This window comes from Podarcis vaucheri (assembly GCF_965113315.1).
Source record: "Podarcis vaucheri genome assembly, chromosome: 7".
In the NCBI taxonomy this organism is placed as follows: Eukaryota; Metazoa; Chordata; class Lepidosauria; order Squamata; family Lacertidae; genus Podarcis; species Podarcis vaucheri.
In genome coordinates, this window is record NC_138765.1 from 24,761,797 (window position 1) to 24,783,943 (window position 22,147).

Consider the following 22,147-nt stretch of genomic DNA (forward strand, 5'->3'; position numbering starts at 1 on the left):
GGTTGTGCAAATTTACCTTCACAGTGCTGAGATTTGAAAAGAAAGCAACAGTTCTTAATTCTTTTTAAATCACATTTTCCCCACTATACAGTTCTCTTTCACTGCCATTGGTATTATGTTCCGCAACAACCCTGTGCGCTTGGCTATTCCAGAATGGACTGTGCCTACCCTAAGATTCATCCAATGATGTTGATGGCTTATTGGGTGTGTAGTCTTAATCTTCTGTTCTAACAACTACATCACACCAGCTCTCAGTTCTGTAAGGGAGCAGGAGGAAGTGTAGTGTATTGTAACTGACACATTTCTAAACTTTGTAAGCTGCTCTGGGAGCCTCTTTCGGTGGAAGAGCGGAATAAAAATGCTTCAAATAAATTACTTCTTGAACATGAGCACAAAGTACTGGACTGAGGAACTCTTGCTTCAAGCCTGGACATGGTATATTGGGCATAGTGTTGCTTCAAGCCTGGGCATGGTGTTTTAGGCGTAGTTTTGCTTCTGTAATTCTGGAAATACACATTAAATTCCCGGTGTTAAAACCACATTTTAAAAAATTGAGTGATGATATGACATGGGCTATTCCAGCCCATTGCTAGCCATTTATCTTTCCTTTCATCTTTCGTTACAGCCAGTGGGCAATAGCCAAAAAACTTGTATTCAGAATAGATCAATTGAAATCAATGGGTTTAAGTTACTTGATTCCATTGATTTCAGTGTATATGACTAGTATGTATGACTAGTGTTAGACATTGCTTAGTGAGCATAAAGCTTGCTTTGTGCAATCTCTCTCTCCCCCCCCTCGTTCTTAAAGCTGGCAGTCAGTCACTGAAAAATCTGGTTTGCTATTTTCACTGACTAAAATAGTGAAATACAGGGGTGCTTAAACTGTATCTTCAATTACTTGTGTGTTCCTTTGGACTAGTCATCAGGGCAGGAAAAGTCAGGTGCAAGTTTTTATTTTAGACCTGATAAGTTTTGTATCTTCTCCAGCCCCCCAATTCGACTTGCATTGATTCAGAAAATTTATTACTAATGTAATAAATGAATACATTTCTGCAGAACATTACAACAGTTGAACATCTGCCACATTTTTCCATTTGAAAAAAAAAAAATCCTCCCCACATTCCTACAAGGTGTCTACAGGAGATGTGGGCTTTCTGTGGTGGTGCCTGCTTTGTGGACACTCCCACTGGTGCTATTGCTAGTACGGTGCAGATGGCAGATTAGGCATGATTGTTTCAGAGAACGTTTCAGTTGTGTATAATTGTCCAATGGCTTTTAATAACTTACTTTCTTTTTGCTGCCACCTTAATGATTTTGTTATGCTGCTAAGTGTGCTTTTTATTTCTGTTAAACTACTGTGCAGATTTTGAAAATGGAAAAATGGAAAGACAGGGTATTTTTTAAAAAATATTGCTTTTCTTTAAAAAGGCTTGGCAGATAATAATTCTTGTTGTTAAAGGAGAAAAGTGGTCAATAAACAACTATGAATGGAAGATTACTTGTTTGTATTTTCTGTCAATGTTTGCATATTTAGAAGGAACCAAAGTGGGGAGAAGCCCATTATTATAGTTGTTTTTAGAATATTCTGTTTGTGTTGTACTTAATTATAGTACGTACTAGAAGAAGGCTGAAGTAATTTTATTTGAATAAAGATTCCCATCTGCCCTCATTTTGTTACAGAGTAAGATACTTGTTACGTATGGGTAACCAAACCAGAAATCTTTTAAGTTCTGTATCAGAATACAGTTTGGTTTTTGCTGCAACCCAGAGCACACTTACTGGGGCAGTTTGCTGTATTGAGACTTTCCTTCAAATAAATAAGTTTGAAAGTGGGGTTTGAATCCTAACACATTTTTAAAATTAAGTACTGCTTCACATATATGTATTTACCACTTTTCATGTGCACGAACAAGCTATTGTGCATCAAACTTTGGTATACCCAACAAGCATAGTGGCTCACTTCAGTTGTAATGGAAAACCAAAGTTTCCTGCCATGTGATTCCCCCCCCCCCATGACATTCCCCACTCACCCACCTTCCTCTTTTTGCACGCCAGAGGATAAGATTGTCAAATTTGCCAAGGTACCCCACCATTTACTTGAAGATGAGCGCTCCTGCTTTCAATGGAATACAATAAGTAATTGGAAACATGGCCTTGGGGTCAGTTCACATGAGCATAGAGGTCACTTAATCTCTCAGTTACATTGCTTGGTATTTGATTTGCAGATTAAATGTGTGAACTGATTCCACAGAGGAGACCTGGCCCAATTCAAATTTAATGGTTTCTCACTATCTGAATGAGCATTGGGATTGTTTGTTCCCCTAGCCCAGACGTAGGCAACCTAAGTACCATGGGCCGAATGCGGCCCAATCGCCTTATCGATCTGGCCTGCGGATGGTCCGGGAGTCAGCATGTTTTTACATGAGTAGAATGTGTCCTTTTATTTAAAATGCATCTCTGGGTTATTTGTGGGGCATAGGAATTCGTTTTTTTCTTTCCAAAATACAGTCTGGCCCACCACACAACTGAAAAAGGTTGCTGACCCCTGCCCTAGTCTCTCCTTTTGGAGATGTAAAAAGTTTAGAAGCCACTACTTCTGCTTTTAAACAAAGTGCAGTTCCCCATTTTGTCTGAACCCTGGGAACAGTGGTTTGTAGAAAGTCTAGATCAGGGTGGTCCATCCTCTTGAACGAAGTGGGGCGCAGGAGTACTTTGATACAGAATCTGGAGCCACACACTGAATTAAATTTCTATATCATAAATTAAAGTGTTAGCAATAGTGTTGATATTATTCAATATATACAATTAATATTTTTAATTAATTACATAATCAGCAGATTTTATTTACTTATTTATTAAACAGATCAGAGCCATTCTTATAAAAATAAGAGACCCAAAAGATCCGTCAGGGATGGAGAAGAAAGAGGAAAAGAGCAAGCAACCTGCTACAGCTGCTGGGCAGATTAGTGAAGCCCCACTCAACTTTTTTTTTTGCCCTTTCCCCCTTCTCTCCTTTCTCCTGCTCCCAGCATTGCAGTTGCCAAAATATTCAACCTACACTAATCCGTGTGTGCACTTACACTCTCTAGGCCAAGTTAGGGATTCCCTGCAAATGCCTACCCCTCCCTCCTACAAGGAAGACAATGTTGGCATGACTGGAGAAACTGCCTCTTGCTCCTTTCTTTTCTTCTCCCTGTCCCAATTCTCATCCTGCCCCTGAGGAGGATTCTCAGCTGCAGCTGGGATGGGTGGCTTGCGGTGGTTATGAGCAAACCAGCGCAAAGCTTTCATGTAGTCCCTTCTAGTTCCCTGCAGCTCCTTGAGGAGCTTCTATTGGGCCACCCTGGTCTAGATGGTTAACAAGCCACAGTCTAGTTGGATCCTGGCATGTTTTCACTAACTATAGTTAAAACAAAAAAGTGTGGATGCAACAGTAAACTATGGCTTGTTTAAAATGGGGCATGAACCTTCCTTTCTGTGTTGTTTAAGGAACAATTTCATGCAGTTATCCAAATGCACATGAGCTGGTGTGTTTTCCAGTTTGAAAGGTTCCTACAGTCATTAAGCAATTGCTCTGAAAGAGTTATTCTTTGAACCAAGCTTTGTGATGATGTTGGAGCGCTCAGGGTTTCAGCTCATGGACAGTTGATACGCATTTGGTAGGCTGTTCTGCTTCAGACATGCCCTCAATGCATGAATAGCTCTTGGAAAGATTGTGTGTGGCACCATTTGGCATGCTTTACATGGTTACAATCATGTGACACTGAATATCTAAAAAGCACTATTGACTAGCCACCTTCTGTTCAAATGAACAGATTCTGCTATCTTCTGATGAGTTGAAACCACCACTCTGAAGCAATTTAGATATAATTTAGGATGTTTATCTGGTTTATGCTTGGTACACAAAACCAAAAAAGTATGACATGCTAACTTTATGTGCTGTATAAATATCTCAGAAATATTTTCCCAGTGACAAAAAGTATTTGAATTGAAACACTTGATTAGGAAATGCAAATAAAGCAAACTATGATTTTTGTAAGTGTTCTTAAAACGTGACACACACACTCCTCTTACATTGTTTAGATCATATGGGGGAGGGGAAATCACTGAAAAGTGTAAACTTGGGCCAAGCTCTTAACAAATAGTTGTTTGTGTGCGGCCCAATAGCTCCCACTTTGCTCTTCCTCTGGCTAGAGTGCATGAACAAATCAGAAAGGGGATAGCTTCGCATTACTATCTGAATCTGGGATCACTTTAAGAAACTACAATTGCTAATCAGACTTAAACCATGTTTTGTAGTTGATTTACGGATTGTTGATTTACGGATTGTGGTTTGTTAGAGAGAAACATCCATGTTTCTGGTGTAACATTAAGCTATTCCCATGCTGGTTTGTTTACCCGCTTGTGCTAGAGAAGGGGAAATGGGAGTGATCAGGTGACTTGCACAGTATGATTTATTAAGCCAGTATCTTCACCTTACCATTACATGCGAATGTGGACATGCTAATTTTAGCATGCCTAAGGAGCTGTGTGCTTCCTAGGAACAGCCACTTGAAAAGCTTTAGATTTCAGTGGCATTGCATCCATCCATTATATAGTTTTGTTTTGTTTAAAATATTTTGAGCGTCTCATCAATACAAAAGGAATCCCAAAGTGTTTTACAGCCACAATTAATTAAAGTCATATTTGGCTGTGATAAAAGTTGAGTAGAACGTTAAACTCATAATAAACTCAGTGGCCAGCAATTTTGCCCAAAGGCCTGGGAGAATAAAGCTTGGCCACCAGCCTTATCTGTGAGTGGGAATACTTTTCTAAAAATAAAAAATTTACTGCACAAAAATCAATTAATCTTCTCAAATCATTGGCTGGTCTAGCCCAGTACTGTCTGCTCCAGCTTTCCCCAACCTGGACTATACTTCTACCAGACTCACACAGTGTGGCCAACGATTAGGGATGATCCCAGCAACAGGTGGTGGGCACTAGGTTTGGGAAGGCTGGCCAGCTCCAGTGCTGGCCTCTCCAACGTCTATAACAGAGTCCCCCACCCCACCTCAGAAGTCTTGCTACCTGAGGTATTTTTAATCTGAAACCTTATGCTAAAAGAATATATGCTGCTTAAACTGAGCTGCAGTACCTCCTTGCTGGCCCTGTGCTCTTCAGTTGGAATACAGTGGTACCTCTGGTTGCGAATGGGATCCGTTCCGGAGGCCCGTTCACAACATGAAAGGAACGCAACCTGCAGCGGCGCGTCTGCGCGCTTGCAGGTTGCGATTCACTGCTTCTGTGCATGCACATGATGTCATTTTGCACGTTTGCGCATGCACAAGCGGTGAAACCCGGAAGTAACCCTTTCCGGTACTTCCGGGTCGCTGTGGGACGCAGCCTGAAAAAACGTAACATGAAGCAAATGTAACATGAGGTATGACTGTACAGATACCTTTACTGGTGCTTTGTGTGCAGTTCCCTCCTTCTCCCACCGTCTGCTTGACCCAGGGGTAGTCAACCTTTTTTTACCTACCGCCCACTAATGCATCTTTCTTTATGGTAAAATTTCCTTACCGCCCATCAGTGCTTGATGGAAGGAGGATTCAGTTTGTGCTGTAGAACCCCCTACCGCCCACCTAGAATCCTGAAACGGCCACTAGTGGGCGGTAGGGATCAATTTGACAACCCCTGGCTTGACCTCAGGTGCTGTTGGCACCTTTGTCTTTATTTTATTTCAGGTTAGCAGTTGTACAGGATAATTTGGCTTTGGAGTGTGTGTTTTTGGGTCCAAAGATTCTTTCTGTGAAATGCTTTTGAGAACAGTAATTGAGGAGGTAAATCTTGCCTGACATGGTGAGATTTGATATCAGGAGCCATGGATGTGGTTATTAAGCTTATGCTGGTGCATGCTTTAGAGGCTGGAGGAAACAGGCTGATTTAAGCATTTTGAACCTGTCTCTCCTTAGGTATTGGTGGAATGAGCGTTGCGTGTGTTTTGAAGAGAAAAGCAGTGCTCTGGCAGGACTCCTTCAGCCCCCACCTGAAACAGCACAGTCAAGATACAGCTAATCCCAACATGCCTGTTGTTTTGACATCTGGAACAGGGTCCCAGGCTCAGCAACAGCCAGCTGCAAATCAAGCCCTTGCAGCAGGGACCCACTCCAGCCCTGTTCCTGGATCTATAGGGGTTGCAGGCCGCTCCCAGGACGACGCAATGGTGGATTACTTCTTTCAGAGGCAGCATGGTGAGCAGCTTGGGGGAGGCGGAAGTGGTGGAGGCAGCTATAATAACAGCAAACATCGGTGGCCTACTGGGGATAACATTCATGCTGAACATCAGGTAAACAGTTAAATATTTCACAACTGAACAAATGAGCTAAGCAGGCCTGTGACAGTTGCATGCAGTGAATGTTATTAAAATCTGTGTATCTACATGAGCATTTTTCATTCTGTTGCCTCTTCAGCCTCATTTTATAGGATAATGCAGTAAGATAATTCCTCTATCTCTTAAATAAAAATGTGTATATATTTGCAAATTGTCTTATGCTTGTTGACTTGTTTCTGCCTTAGTTGGACCAGCAGGGCAGTGCCCCCCCTTTGTCTTTTCAAACCCACTACTATTGTTAGTTTCCATAGTTAGAAAAATGATGAAACTTCTTAAAGCAGCACTGGTAAACCTTATTAATGTGCTGGGTTGGCAAGATGTCAGTGTTGTACCTACTTGTGCCTCCCCCACCCATGTGGGGATAAATGCACTCTTTAAACACTTCATTGAAGCATCCATCTCTTCTCTAGCTTCTTGGTAGACTTTTGTGCTCATTAGCTGGAGAATGCCTTTAAAAAAAAAGGTTGCTGAGCCAACTTTTCTGCTCAGCAACCAGGACAGACTTAAAATTTGGCTGTCAAATAGAAAAATCTGCTCAGCCACCCAAGAAAAGCCTCATGCCTTGTGTGCACTATGTGAGCCTCTGGGCACTCCCACGGACTAAATGGCATAGGGGATAAAATTGTCACCTGAATCATCCATTGACAAGCAGTGGAAGCTGGAGAGTACAATAAATATCTGTAGTCTCCGCCAGCTCCTTCCTAAATAAAAGGAATTTTTTAGGCTGTATAGGAAGGGAAGGGAAGAGTTACTGCTACCTGCTGTTGCTGTCTCTTGTGTGTTTGTTTGTTTGTGTGTGTGTGTGTGTGTCCGTATTTGTGTGTAACCTATGACCTGTCTGGGTGGGTTGTATGTGTTTATGAGATGGGGTGGCATGATGCTTATTTTGTGGGGGGGGGGGTAAAGGGGTTGAAGGCAAATTTAAAGGGACAGCTATCCATAAATACATTTAGTTGTCTCTTAACTTGCATCCTCGTAATCAGCAGTGGACCCCCACTGAATCCCGAGTTCCGCACCTCTGAGCTAAATGATCTCCCCGCACTAAATTCACTTAAACTTGATAAGTGCGCAGATGATTACTTTTCTTTTTAAAAAACGCTATACCCTGTTCCTGAGCCAGTGAGGAGCTTTTTAGTAAGCCTTCAGTATGCCCACATACAGTATTTGTGAAAACTGCTGAAAATTAAAACTTTATTTTTTTGGCCAGGTGATGGCCTGAGCATTGATGATAAAATGTGAAGTGGAGCTGTGTTTTGAGAAATAAGTGCCCCACAGGGAAAATAGAATGTGCTTTTTGTGTTTGTCAAAAGAATGAGCACTCCAAAATGATTTGTGATGGTTATTGTCTTTCCTTCTGGAGAATTTGAATTGTATCTTGTTTTGAAGATTTATATTTGTAAATATGATTTCCATAGCACCACACAATAAATAAAGAAGTCAGAGTACAGTGTAAATAAACTGTGTAAAAATATCAAATGAAAGAGCAGTAACAAAAGAGATAGAAACAGCATCCAGATGTAAAAAAGACACAAACCAGATAAGCATTCAATAGGAGGCCTGCTTGGAAAGTCCTCAAGAATTAAAACTAAAATGGTGGCGCTTTCACTGAGCAGTAAATGGGTTTTAATTTAGCACTTAAAACAGAACAAGGAACTTACCATGAAGAGATCTCTGTGGAGGACATTCTGTGAGTGGGATGTTGCCACTGAAGTGGCCATCCCCCGATGGCCACCCAGCTTATTGCCAAGGTGGAGGGTCCCAGAGAAAGGCCTCTGATGAAGATCTTAGTGCTCAAGCAGGATCATATGGATCAGAGTTGATCATTTGAACACCCAGGTCTTAATTGAGCATCATCCTCTCCAGTGATGATATTCCTATCACAGGGTGTGTGGGTGTGTTTGGCAGTATCTCTTTCTCTCGTGGAAGATACTAATCTGCGTTCTTGACGTTTGTAAAGACAGTAGGCTGGTTGCTGCTGCTTTAGGTTCCGGAACTTGTAGGACTTGGCTACTGACGGACTACGTTTCTGTACAAGACCTATGTGGAAATTAAAAGAAACTGCTTGAACCATAATCTAGTGCAGTCTTTCTCAACCTTGGGTTCCTAGATGCTGTTGGACTACAACTCACATCATTCCTAACCACCATGGCTGGTGGTCAGGGATGGTGGGAGTTGTCATTAAAGAACATCTGGGGACCCAAGGTTGAGAAAGCCTGGTCTAGTGTATGGGACAATATGGCTTAGATCAGCTGTCCCCAGTGTGATGCCAAACAGATGTTTTCAAGTAACTCCTATGTTGGCTGAGACTAATGGGCGTTGCAGTCCAAAACATCTGGAGGACTCCAGGTTGGGGAAGGCAGCCCGATATTACACTGTACTATAAAATCTCTTCAGCCACCGTAACTGTTCTCTCGTAGGGGAATTCTGCTGCCTTTAAGAACGTTCTTCCTTCTCCCCTTCAAAGTAAACCACCCTTATCATTCCTGAATGACTTTTTGCAACTAGGTTGAGAGCCAGGCTGGAAAGTGGCTTTATGTTGTGCATTGTTTGCCTAAATGTAAATGTTTGTTGCTCAGGAGCTCAGTTTGTTGAAATATGTTAACCTTGCTATTGCAAGTGAACACTTGTAATGTGACCTATGTTTGTGAAGTGTTGGGAGGGTGAGTTTATAAAGAGCAAGTATGTTTTGGGTGGTAGTATGTTTTGGAGCATTATAAACTTCTGGGTTAGCTACAAAAACACTGTTGCAATAGACATCAAAATACCAGGGAAGTTCAGGAAATGAGAATCATGGAAGTATGGGGCATCAGCAGAGAATACAGAATTTGACTAGATATTGACTTAACCCTGGTGAGGCTACACCTGGAGTACTGTGTCCACTTCTGGGTGCCACAGTTCAAGAAGGATGTTGACAAGCTGGGACATGTGCAGAAGAGGGCAACCAAGACATTCAACAGCTAGTAGCTGTTGATAGGCTTGTCTTTCCTGAATTTATCTATTCTCCTTTAAGCCACCCAAGTTGCTTACCTTCACTACCTCCTGTGGGAGTAACTTGCAGGAACAGGTGCTTCCTTTAAACTGTCCTAAATATTCCAACATTCAGCTTCATTGGATGTCCAAAAGATCTAATCTTATGAGAGAAATACACTTCTCTATCCCACTTTCTCCACACCATGCATAATTTTACAAACTACCATGCCACCTCTTACTCTCCTTTTCTCTAAAGTCCAAAGTCCCAAATGCTGCAACTTTTCCTCATAGAGAAGTTGCTCCATAACCCATAATTGCATTATATGATTCAGGCCATACAATCAAATATTTTAAACAGCTGCAGCACTGTTTCTCTACTATAGAAAAACAAAACACAGAAATTGTTCCACGTAAATGACTCTTGATATGTAAACCTGAACATTCCTGCTTGGAGTTGGTCAACTTGCAGCCTACAGAGCAATCTTAATCTGGTGTCTGGCAGTTCTATCAAAGTTCAGTGAAGATGTGGTTAAAAAGTCACACTTACTGTTTCATAAGGAGAAAAAAGATTCGCAGTGCAATCCTGTACATGTACAATCCTGTACTCAGAAGTAAGTTCAGTGGGGCTTATTCCCAGGTAAATAGGTATAGATTGCAGCCACAGAATTTTGCGGTTGCATCTCTCTGGGTTTCTTGGAGAAGCAATGAAACACTATGCATTCCACAATGTTGCATTCCATGCTGTACCTTCACAATTGATCATCTCATATTGCCAAAATGCACTGTGACAAGAGCTATGGAATGCCTTCAAAATAGTAAACCCCTTGAACTCAACCTGATATGTCACTCGTGATCACATGCATCTTTGTGAATCATAGGCAGGAAATATCCCTGGCTTGGCTAAGGAAGGGACATGGTGTCCATATTTGTCAGGACCTCCTGAAAGAGGAGTCTCTGCCTGTGTCTGTGTTTTACAGTGTTTTCACGGTTAAACACGTTGCTCAAGTGTGCACATCTTCAAAAAGCTTTCTGAACCCAGACACCTGATCTGTGCCATATGGGCCTTGCGTCCTTTTCGGTGAAGATATGCTGGCATGCTTGCTTTACATAGATAAATACAATACGCTGATTGTCCTCTTGGGAATAAGTGGCACATGGCTGCTTATAGAAGACAGTCTTTGACTTGAACAGAAACTTAAAAGGAGGCAGTTTGATCCATGATTTAATATGGCACAAGACTATATGCTATTCTTATTCCTACCTCCATAACCATATTGCCTCTAAGTACTAAAAGCATGGTCCTCTGACTTCAGGAGCAATTCATCCCATAATTTGAACTTCCTCTGTTGCCAGATCTCTGAATTGAATACTTTCCCCCTTTAGAAAAAAATAATAATCACCCAGTATATCTTTCAAATTTAAAGTGTATTGGTTAAGGGGAAGATCCTGTAGCTTCTGAATATGTCCCATGACTCCAGAACTCTTGATGGTCCTGACTTAATGCCTCTTATTTTTGACTGATTGCTGCCCCACTTTTTTCTAAACTAAAAAGCTCCAGATATCATAACTTTTCCTTGTAGGGGAGTAGTTACAGTCCCTTGATCATTTTGGTTGCCTCCCCCCGTATTACTTCCTTTTGGAGATAAGACAGCCAGAATGGTATCTTACACAAAGTGATGAATATCAGGAATCTGTACCCACAGTGTTCTGGGGAGTTCGTCCAACATCCCACCTGAACTGATTTGGGAGTACATGTGCAGGGAGAAGAGGGAAAGCTCTGCTGCACTGGTGTGATTTATGACTCCTGCAAGGGCAATTGTTTAGTTGAATCCAGCCCTATGTTAATAGAAGCTCAAGTCCGATTTGGTCAAATAAACCATGGTTGAGGTTGTCTTACTTCTCAATCACAGTTCCTTTGAGGGGAAACAACGAATAATGCCAATGTCAGCCTCTGGTTTGTTTCCTCCCAAGTGAAGAGCTACTTGGGAATGCTTCAGCTGCATACCAGCACACTGGTCATTCGCACATTAAATCATAGGTTGGTGAACTAAAGCAGCAGTGGAATTGATGTGGATGAATTTGACAGTAGCGTTGAAATGTTCATCTACATACAGGTTGACCTTTTATCATTGGTACTTTAGTGGCTGACAGCCCACATACACACATTGATGATGGTTCAAGAGAATTACTAACAGCTGAATTCTTCTATCTAGCTAAAACTTGGTAGAGGATGTTTCATTAGTTGCTGCTTTAGAATGGGCAGAATTATAGAAGGCTTTGATTATTCTTTTTCAATTTTATTAATATAATCTGTTTTGGTTGGCTATATGTGCAAAAATTCCCATTTGATTTCCTTTGTGTCTGCTAAACCTCCTTTTCTCTTATTAACTTGAATATATAAATATGCTTTTTTGTTCTGCTGTTATTCGTTATATTGGTATACATTTGTGTGCCCCCCCTCAAAATATGTTTACTTTACAGACCTAATTATGTTCTGCAACTCATATGCATTACTTATATGTTGTTTAGAACTGGTGTGCAGTTGTTCTGTCTTTTAGTTTTATAGGCCATGTGACAAAGCTTCTTTCACCTGTTTTTCTTGCATCTTTCAATGTTTAATAGGTTCGTTCTATGGATGAATTAAATCATGATTTTCAAGCACTTGCTCTGGAAGGAAGAGCTATGGGAGAGGTAAGTGAACATATTTTGTTGCATTTCTTTCTTTATTTCCTTTCAGGTAAGCCCAAACAGTGTCCTGTTTTCTCTTGGATACTGCCCTGGCCCAGGCCTGTTTGTCTTTTCAGAGATGGAGCTATAGAAGGTGCTCTCGCACCATTTTCTGAGATGGAAAACTCAGTATACTATAATGGTATTTGTCCAGGTACTACATGTTTTGCTTGCCCCCCCCCCCAAACTACAGCTATGCCATCTTAAATTGTGTAGGTCTGCTTTACCCATGACTGCTACAAAGCAGGGTTTGTGATTTAGAACGGATTCTTGAAAGAGAGGTGGATCTTGCACAGATTTGAGATGATCATTTGGTGCTGCAGTGTAAATGAAAAATGAGCACTTGAACAGCAGCAGTGTATAGTGTAGACCATTCTTCCCCAACTTTGGCTACCGAGATGTTGCAGAACTACAATTCCCATCAACCCTGTCCAATGGCCAAATAGTCTGGGACTGAAGGGAGTTGCAGTCCAACAACATCCAAGATTGTGAAAGACATTAGGGATGTTCCACCCTGAGTAATGAACACAGGAAGCTGTCTTACGTCAGGTCAAAACTATTTCTCCATCTGGCTCAGTATGAGCTACTCTGATCATACCCATCACCTGATCATTTAATTGGAAATGTCAGGAATTGAACTGGGGATCTTCGGCATTATAAGCGTGTTCTCCAAATAATGAATACTGTGAATCCATATTTATTTGTGTGGTGGATGAATTATGACCAGTATTCGAAATTAGCCAGGCACATTTTGCATCTGATTATTGGCCATTTGCAACCAAGTGAAGCCATCTCTGCCATTTTGTGGTGCATGCCTTGGGATCATTGGATCTTGACTGTTTTCACAAACTAATACCATATCCTGTATAATTCTATCAGTTATATTTTATCTGCACAATCAGAATGAATTTCAGGAACAAAAATGCTTTTTCTGTGCAGCCTGAGCAGGAGCAGTGAATGAAGATAATAGCTAATTAGTTTGTCTTCACTTTCCCCACCCCACTGCCCTACTCACAGTTGTGAAGAATATTCTTATATTATGAATGGTCTGTGTCACCATTAAGAAAAAGAGGTAGGAATAGGCCAATATTTATGTGGACTATCCCTGGATAAAGTTCTCAGAAGTTCTTAACCTAGCTCAAGGGTGTCATCTGAACTAGCCAGATGTTTAACTGATAATCAATCACAGCCTGTCGATCATTTGAAAAATGCAGATCCTTACACTATATATGAGTCCACTTTAGAGACCACTTTTGGTTGTGGGGCTCAGAAAGCAGAGTACATGTATATGGGTTTTTATTCCAGAAATAATACTAAAAAAGCAGGAGTATATGAATAGAATATTCAAAGATGGCTCATAAAGCCCACACAATCCTCCATTGTCCATTCTTGACCCTGATATTAAAGAAAATCCACTGACTGATTTGCAAAATGCTTGTCTAAGAACTATGCTAACTTAATTGCTTCATAATTGGATAAAGGATATCATCACTCTAATTAAAGTAGTTGCTAGTATGCCCCTGAATATGATTCATGTTGACGATGACAGTGAAATAAGTAACAAGAATAGTTCTTTGGCGCGAAACAGTGGTATATGCTGCACTGGAAGATTTGGAGAATTAATTTTGATTGGGTAGGGGGAGAGAACAGGGCAGACTCACAGTTTGCGACCCCCCCCCGCCCCTTAAAGGATCTAAATGGCATGATCCAGCAACCTTCTAATGTACTGGTTTTTACATTTGCCAGCACTGAAGAGCTTTGCACATACATAATTATAGAGTGAGTGTACAGATAATGGCAGTCCAAAATTTCACAGTGAGGCAGACTTACTAGCTTGCCTCTCAATTGAATTCATAGAAATGAAAAATCATAAATAGAAATTGCTCACTAAGAATGTCTCTGTTGTCATACTTCAAAATTTAGCACCTGAGAGTCAGCAGTTTAAGCTAATCATGGCATGCAAGCACCTTGTATCATTGAAATTTATGTAGCCCCCCGATAATCTTTTCCATCCAAGAAACAAGTGAACTGTCAAAAAGTCTGGGCCTGTAGCAAACAGCTGACTCCATGGTATAGATATCTCGCCATGGAAATAGTTTGGCAGAGAGTATCTCACCCTAAGAACGGATGACTTGGATTACTGCATGACTTAGAATACCAGAAAAAGAGCAGCTGGTTGGCTGGGGAACTGAAGAACTAAGCTGTCAACCCTGTAAGCAGTGAATAAAGTTTCCAGCCACCTAACTAAATGACTAAATAGTTTTATCTATTTTGAAAAACCTAACAATACCAGAGTTTATTTTCACGATGCTATCTGAATTAGTCAGCTTGGAAAAGAGATTGCTAGGCAAATAATAGTGAAAAAAATGAAATGTTTGAAGTTTTTTATTTTACAGTCAAGCAGTATATAATTTTTATTTAAAAAATAAAATGTAAGCATGAATTTTAAGCACAACAAACAGTTGGTTTTATATATAAGCTGGGAAAGGAATAAATATAAGAGACCAGGAAGGGAGGCGAAGTGTTCCCAAGGCCTAAGAAAGGTTTAATAAGATAGTGAGCGAATATTTATTCAGGTTCACAGCCTTAATAGCCAAGCTACTGAAATTCAACACACCTTGAAAAATACCAGAAGGTGTTTCGTTTTTAATAAGCCAGATCTTGGGTTTGATTTGTAAAACTCTGGCCCCTCCATGTGCCATGGTAACGGTATCTTCCTTTGAAACACTGCATAACCCAAGAAGACCGCAATGACTGCATTGTCAGTGCTTTAATTGACTCTGATTCAGTTTGGCATACTGTGGGCAGAATAAGTGAAGCTTGATTCTGCCCTTTATAAAGATGTTAAATAAAAAATAATGAATAAAGGCAACTGGTTAATGGTAGAGTGTGGGAGGTAGACTTTCAGGATGTACTGGTGTTGTGCAAAAGAAATAGAAAGCTGCCAGGACCTCAGGGCCAGCAGTCTCCATGTTTGCCAATGGAGGAGTCATTCTCATAAAGATTTACAAGTTGATGTTGTTTATCACCAGCTAAACATACACAGGAAAACCATTCTGACATATATTGTAGTAGTTGTGATGGAAAGGTGCTATGCAGTTGGTAAAATGCTTGGTTTGTGGCATGACAACGCCTCCCTTCACTCTGCCACAGCTGTTTCCCAGGCGTAAGCATCCCATGTAACTTACTCTTGTTCAGAGCGTATGCAGGGCCGGAGTTAGGCTGGTATGGATGTGTGAAGGTTAGAGAGGTCTTTTAGCTGGAGTTCATAATATCTCCCTTCCTTCTAATAGCAAAATCAGCTAGAGAGTGCCAACAGAATTGTAGACAAAACAAGATGACTAGGGACACTAGAGAGGGCTATCAGCATGCTGGAGGGGGAAAAATAACTTAATAATCCCCCCGTCAACCCCACCACCCCAGCACCATGTGTACTAAGCATGCTAAGTGGGCACAGAATGCTGAATATGTATTAGAGGGGTGAAATGGAGAAGCAGATTCAGGGATGGAATGGAGCTTATTGTAGATTAATAGTAATAATAAAAATAATAAATTTTATTATTTCTATCCCGCCCATCTGGCTGGGTTTCCCCAGCCACTCTGGGTGGCTTTCAACAGAACATTAAAAACAGAATAGAACTTCGAACATTAAAAGCTTCCCTAAACAGGGCTGCCTTCAGATGTCTTCTAAAAGTCGGATAGTTGTTTATTTCCTTGACATCTGATGTGAGGGCGTTCCACAGGGCGGGTGCCACCACCAAGTAGGCCCTCTGCCTGACTACTGCTGGCTAGCATGAACACTGAGCAGGAGCACTTCACATTGCAACATTTTACTGCAGGTCCCACTTGTCATTTATTATTTGAAAGGTTCTAATATGTGCTGGATGATGTATGTATGGAAATAATGAAAAGAGAACCTGCCTACAGGCTCATATGTCTATACAACATGAGGGAAAGGGGACTTATTTTTCCTGTTCAATTGTTCAGCTCCTGACTTGCTAAACCTAAGAACAAAGGAGAGCCCCACTAGATCAGACCCAACAGTCTGTCTAGTTCTGGACCCTGTTTTCAAGTTTGCTGCTTCTGTGGAGCCTACAAGCCTCCACCTCATTTTCTCCTTCCTCTGGTGCTTCCATCATGGCTTAGTGAAACTGGCTATTAATGTGTCCGTTTTCTAACCAGGATCCCCATTATTGTGCTGGACAGGACGGAATAATAATGCATTTGTCCCCTTTCCAGAGCTAGAACTCTTCTTTCACTCCACAAATTGGTTTTCCCATGTGTCCGCCAGCCCCAGAACTTCAGTTCTTGTGGATATTTTTGGATATTGTATTTGTGGTCTGGATTGGAGAGAGAGCAGCAGAGAGAGCATTTAAAGGGTGTTTAGAAGGTTTCCCCACTTAACATGGGCCTGGAATGTAACCCCTGCGTAAGTTTGGGGCACACCTATACTAATATCTTAGTTTATCTTTAAAGATAACCTTTAAACATACGGTATATTTCTCATTTTGTTTTACAGCAGCTTTTGCCAGGTAAAAAGTTTTGGGAGTCTGATGATTCAAGCAAAGATGGACCAAAAGGAATATTTTTGGGTGATCAATGGAGAGACAGCGCTTGGGGGACATCAGGTACCTCAAACCATCACGTAAATCATTTGGAGCAAGTTTTTTCTACTCTTTTCTCTCTTCCTCACAGCTCCTTAAAGCACTATAGTAGAAACATTTTAGAAAAGAGGTAAATAATATCCCTAAAAAGTTGTACAGCACAGTTAGATATGCAAGGTTCTCCTATTTGAAATTTGTTTAATGCAGGGCTTTGCTGATCTGTCTGTGTTTGTGGGGGATGTGGAATGGACAGTTGAAGACAGGTCTAGCTCTGTTTGTCACTGTTTGCTCTGGTTCTGTGGAAGGGGGCAACATGAGAGAACGAATGAAAATTACTGGAGAAAGATGTAGATGGGTATCCCATGAGTAATTACAAGGCAGTTCTTGTGGCTGCTGTCTTCATCAGTTACCACATGTTAGTTTGAATTCTGCATTTTCTTGAAGACTGCATTTTCTCTCCCTCCTGTTTTCGCCTTACTTTTAAGCTGTTCAGAGGAAGTTAGGAAGCACATTTTCTGAAGATGCACAGTAATCTAATGCTGAGCCCCTTCAATTTTGCTACTGATATATGTATAAATATAGCCATTTGTTTTTGTTGCAGATCATTCTGTTTCCCAACCAATCATGGTTCAGAGAAGACCTGGCCAGGGTTTTCATGTGAATAATGAGGTTAACTCAGTGCTGTCCCCACGATCGGAAAGCGGTGGACTTGGAGTTAGCATGGTAGAGTATGTGCTGAGCTCATCCCCGGGGGATTCCTGTCTCAGAAAAGGAGGATTTGTAAGTATAGTGGATTATATCTGGTGTCACTGTCTCTAAATCATTGTCTGTTCCTGTTAAGTACAATTCATCACCACAGTTTTGGAACAGTTGGGGAATTGATTACATTCTAAATGCCCAAAATATGAAGCTGATACAGGATAGTTTTTTAAAGGGACAGGAAGGGAGTAGAGTAGCTAGGCCCAGAAGTGAACATTCAGTTGCTGTTTAATGATAGGCACTGACAGTTTATTCAACAGAATTAACACTGAGTAACCTAAGATTGTATGTCACAATTCTGCAAGAATGCAGGAAAAATGCAGATCGTGGCATTAGGTGCAAAATTCATCCTCCTGAAATTGTATCTTTTTTCCTGAAGAAAAGGATAGTTCTAGGTTTTTATGTGCAAACAGGTTCTGAAGAAAGCTCAAAAGTCAGAGAGGCAGCTGAGTAGGGTTTCCATTATGCGTGCACAATTGCATTCACATGAATGTGTGTTCAGGGGTGGGGATTAAGCGCATCAAAGATGCTGCTATAAATTGCACAGTAAAATAAGCAACAGCAGTAAAGCTGAAACAGATTTTAGGGTGATGTCAAATGCTAATTGTAAAATTTCTTGATTCAGACGTGTGTGGTGGTTGTTTTTTAAAAAGAAGACATTGTGAAGTGCTATATTTTACGCAGGGGCCAAGGGATGCTGAGAGTGACGACAATGATAAAGGGGACAAGAAAAACAAGGGCACATTTGATGGTGATAAATTAGGTGATTTGAAGGAAGAGGGAGATGTAATGGACAAGGCAAATGGATTGCCTGTACAAAATGGAATTGATGCTGATGCAAAAGATTTTAGGTAAGTATGTACCTATATGTGAGTCCAAAAAAGTACTGGAACTGTAATTTAGAAAGCAGTAGAGCAGAAGGGAGGAATTGGGTTTCACTTGGGAGCTGCTAGTTGTAATCAACATTTGTTTGGTGTTCCTTTGAGATCCGAAAAGAACACATTTTTGCTCACGCAGGCCAGGCTGGGTTCTCGTTCAGCTAACCTACTTTCTTCCCATCTGACGGCTTCTCCACACCTCAGAGGGATCCAGTGAGTTGAAGCAGGAGGCAGGAAAATGCTATGCTGTCAACAGAACTCTTCAGGGCCAATGAATAATCTGTGTTAAAATATGCTGCTGTGGTTGGGCACACTTTCCCATAGTTAAGAAAAGTGCAGGGACAAAATAGCAAAACAAATGCAACTTTTGTTCATGAAAGCAGCTGTGAATTGTAGGTGGGTTGCAGTCTCCCTGAGCAGGCCCATTTATAAATGGCAGGAAACATGCTTGGGGATGGGTAATGAGAGGCAATCCCTTGGGAAGGGTACAGTTGGTGTAGTACAGTGTCTAGTATATATTTGAATAGGGAGAACACTTGCTGAATGAAGGCACCTTCCATTCGCTAGAAGCTGAACTTTTGCAGCAGGGAACCTTTTCTTTGCATGTAAACTCCCTGTGTGGTTTACACCCATGATCTAAGTAGCTGTAGGGCAACCTGCACAAGTAGAACTGCTTTCCTTGCATGAAGCAGGCTACAGGGCAAAGGAAATGTGATACACCTGGAAGGGGTGGAGGGTGACGGTAACTGAAGAAGAGGTACGGAATCAAACCAAGGAGGGGGTGAAGGATTGGGGCAGGCAAAATATAGGCGACAAAGCCCACAAACAGGGGCTGCAGGGAGGATCCTCTGTCATCACCCCATTTCCAAGTTCAGGAGAAGAGAGAAGATTGCCATATCTGATGGGTTGGGGTGGTAAAGGGTGCTATCCAAGGTGAGTGTTGCAAACAGATTTATTGGCAGCTGTATGAAAGAGAAGGCAAGGTCTTTAAAAAACAACAACCCCAGAGTTTTAGATGTAGTTTAATAGGGCAGATATTGGGGATAAAATGAGAGACAAGGGAATTCTTAACAGCTTATAGCAGCAGCAATGACAATACATGTACAATACAAAACAGCCAGGTGATGGTGGGGAATTATTTGGTGTTTCAAAAAGATGGGAAGGGGGGAAAGACACAACTTTTAAAAAATCATTTTAGAACTGCCCTGCCATTGACACTGATGGTGGTGTTTTTTTTTAAAAAAAAATAAAAATAAGAATTTTGCTGTGAGTAACTGTTTTGTGGTGCTTTTTCTTTTTCTTTAGTCGGACACCTGGTAACTGCCAGAACTCTGCAAATGATGTGGATCTTTTAGGGCCAAACCAGAATGGATCTGAGGGCTTAGCCCAGCTAGCTAGTACGAATGGTGCCAAGCCTGTGGAGGATTTCTCCAACATAGAGTCCCAGAGTGTTCCACTGGATCCCATGGAGCATGTTGGCATGGAGCCGCTTCAGTTTGATTACTCTGGCACTCAGGTACCTGTGGATTCAGCTGCAGCAACTGTGGGCTTATTTGACTACAATTCTCAACAACAGGTAGATCTTGCATTGATTAATATGGTTCCTCCCCACCCCCCCCCCCATTCTGTCTGCAGGGCATGGGTTTGCACACACAAACCTATGCACCTGGAATAACCTCTGTGTACCAACCATGCAACTTTTTCCTTTGATATGTATAAAACGGCTGGATATCCCCATCCTTTCCCCCCTCCCTTGATATTTCTAACTGCTCTGGGCACTTGCACTATGGGTTAAGCATATAGGCTGTGCACTTCAAAGCTAGGGTCATCATAGCTGAGGAGCTTACTCCGCTCAGTAAATGAACATCAGCTTTGGTTTGCTGGCTAAAGTGTAGGAGGACCCATGTAGCGAGAGCTAATTTATAGAAGTGTACGTTTTATAAAATATTACCCTGCATGTGCTTTCCACTTCATTCTATTACTGTAAGATCCTTCTGCACCCATTCATGGCAAAGTCCTTTTGTGGCAGGAGCCACAGCTGCATTGTCAGGAAGGCCATGAATCTGAGAAAATATGCAGCGTAGCTCTTTGATGACTGCATACAGAGTTGTCACTTGGGACGCCCCGCCCCCCTCGAAGCAGGCATTAGACTGGCGGAAAGTGAGAAAGAAATATGAGAGTAACTCTAAGCAGATTGTGACCCTCTGAGGCAACGAGGTGCTAACAGTCATAACATTAACAGCACTGGATTGAAAATAACCTGCCAGACACATTTTGAATCTTTTCTGACTAGGCCTGGTGCCTACCAAGTTTAGCCCCCTTGGAGAAAAGTTCACACAACTACATTGTAACTGAGTTGTAAAACACATCTTTAAATTTGATTTCTCAGCTGTTCCAAAGACCGAATGCACTCGCTGTTCAGCAACTGACAGCAGCACAACAACAGCAATATGCATTGGCAGCTGCTCATCAACCGCACATAGGTAAGCCTTTCAGTCCCTTGTTTATCAGTAGAGTCCAGGTTGCCTTCTGTTGATCATCAGCATTTCTCCGAGTTTCTTTCAAAACAGCATTCATTTGTTTTGAAAGGGTAACACAAGGGGTAATATAGGAACTTGGGTTGGTGGGATTGGGGGTTGAAAAGGTTTGAGATTCCACTGTTTGTAACTCTGGCGGGGTGTGAGCATCATGTTTTTGGCTCACTCATGTCTAGCAATGATGACACTCTTGCCCTCACTGAGAACATTGGTTCTGTAATGAGAGTTTTTTTAAAGTACTCATTTGCTCTGAGCCAGACATGAATGGGCTACTTGCAATATTCAAACCAGTTGTAGTTAAATAATTCCGTGTTTTTCTCCTGAAAGCCCTCTTTGAATAGACCCAACAACGTGGATTAGCAATGCCCATTATTTCTGGTTTTCCTAACAAAACTGGTTGAATACATTCTTTGTTACCTTGCTCTCACGTTCTTTCCTTTGCACCATTAGAAAATGGATATACATGTAATTGCTTATATGGGCGTTTGGTCGAAGGGCAAACGTCTATATTTGCAATTAATAATGAGAGTTGAGTAAATAAGTAATTCCTGGGTTTGACCCAAACACTGTATGTAAGGATAATCACTTCCACCTCCAGGGTTTACATTCCCTTAAAAATTGTGATCAGTACAATTTTCCATAATAAGAACTTCAGTGTTGCATTTTATTTATTTTACGCTAGATTTTCAAAAGACCATTTAACCTATATTTTGTAAGATTTATATATGTTGTTATGCATATTTTGAAATGTATATGCAAGGGCATACAGGCATCTGTTTGCTTGTTTTTTCCTTCAGTTATTTTGTTTTGCCACTTAATATTCCTTGCATTCGTTGTTGGCATCCCAGAAAGGGATATGTGGATGCCTGAGAGAAAAGTTCACACCCCCTAACTTCTCTACAGATGTTCTCTCCTGAAGAGGCAAGCTTTTCTGTAAACTGCACAGCTGCTTGTCTTCGAGGTGCAAACAGCTTCACAAGAAAGCATGCCTCACAGTGTGCACATATTGTGTCCCCATATGGTGCCCCCCTGCTTCTTTTTGTATCCTGCCAGTGTGTGTATCCTGTCTGTTTTAGGACTTCCTACTTCTCCAGTCTATTATTAATATGCCTTTGCATTGTTCTGAATTCTTCTAAGAGAATTCTCAGAGTCACAAAGGAAGATACACACACATGAGTAATAAGGTTCTTGGTAGAAGTAGTTAGTGTGATGCTAGTGTGATGTTTGCTGTGACTAATTTCCAGCTATCCCTGGAATAATTTTTGTTTTTATGAAGTGGTTTTCATCTTTTCAATTTCACTG

At 41.2% G+C, this 22,147-nt stretch overlaps 1 protein-coding gene across 7 annotated transcripts in view; it reads left to right on the forward strand.

Moving 5' to 3' along the window:
- The window catches only part of PUM1 (pumilio RNA binding family member 1), a 49,356-nt gene that overhangs the window by 2,690 nt on the left and 24,519 nt on the right, over positions 1-22,147 (forward strand). For 6 of the 7 annotated variants that reach the window (XM_082229471.1, XM_082229474.1, XM_082229475.1 and 3 more), the window contains exons 2-8: positions 5,952-6,325; positions 11,963-12,031; positions 16,587-16,695; positions 17,273-17,451; positions 18,115-18,281; positions 19,614-19,884; positions 20,698-20,791. In XM_082229471.1, coding sequence (XP_082085597.1) covers positions 5,963-6,325; positions 11,963-12,031; positions 16,587-16,695; positions 17,273-17,451; positions 18,115-18,281; positions 19,614-19,884; positions 20,698-20,791 — 1,252 coding nt within the window. In that variant the 5' untranslated portion in view covers positions 5,952-5,962. The remainder of the gene's footprint in view (positions 1-5,951; positions 6,326-11,962; positions 12,032-16,586; positions 16,696-17,272; positions 17,452-18,114; positions 18,282-19,613; positions 19,885-20,697; positions 20,792-22,147) is intronic. The other variant, XM_082229473.1, reaches the window with a different exon arrangement.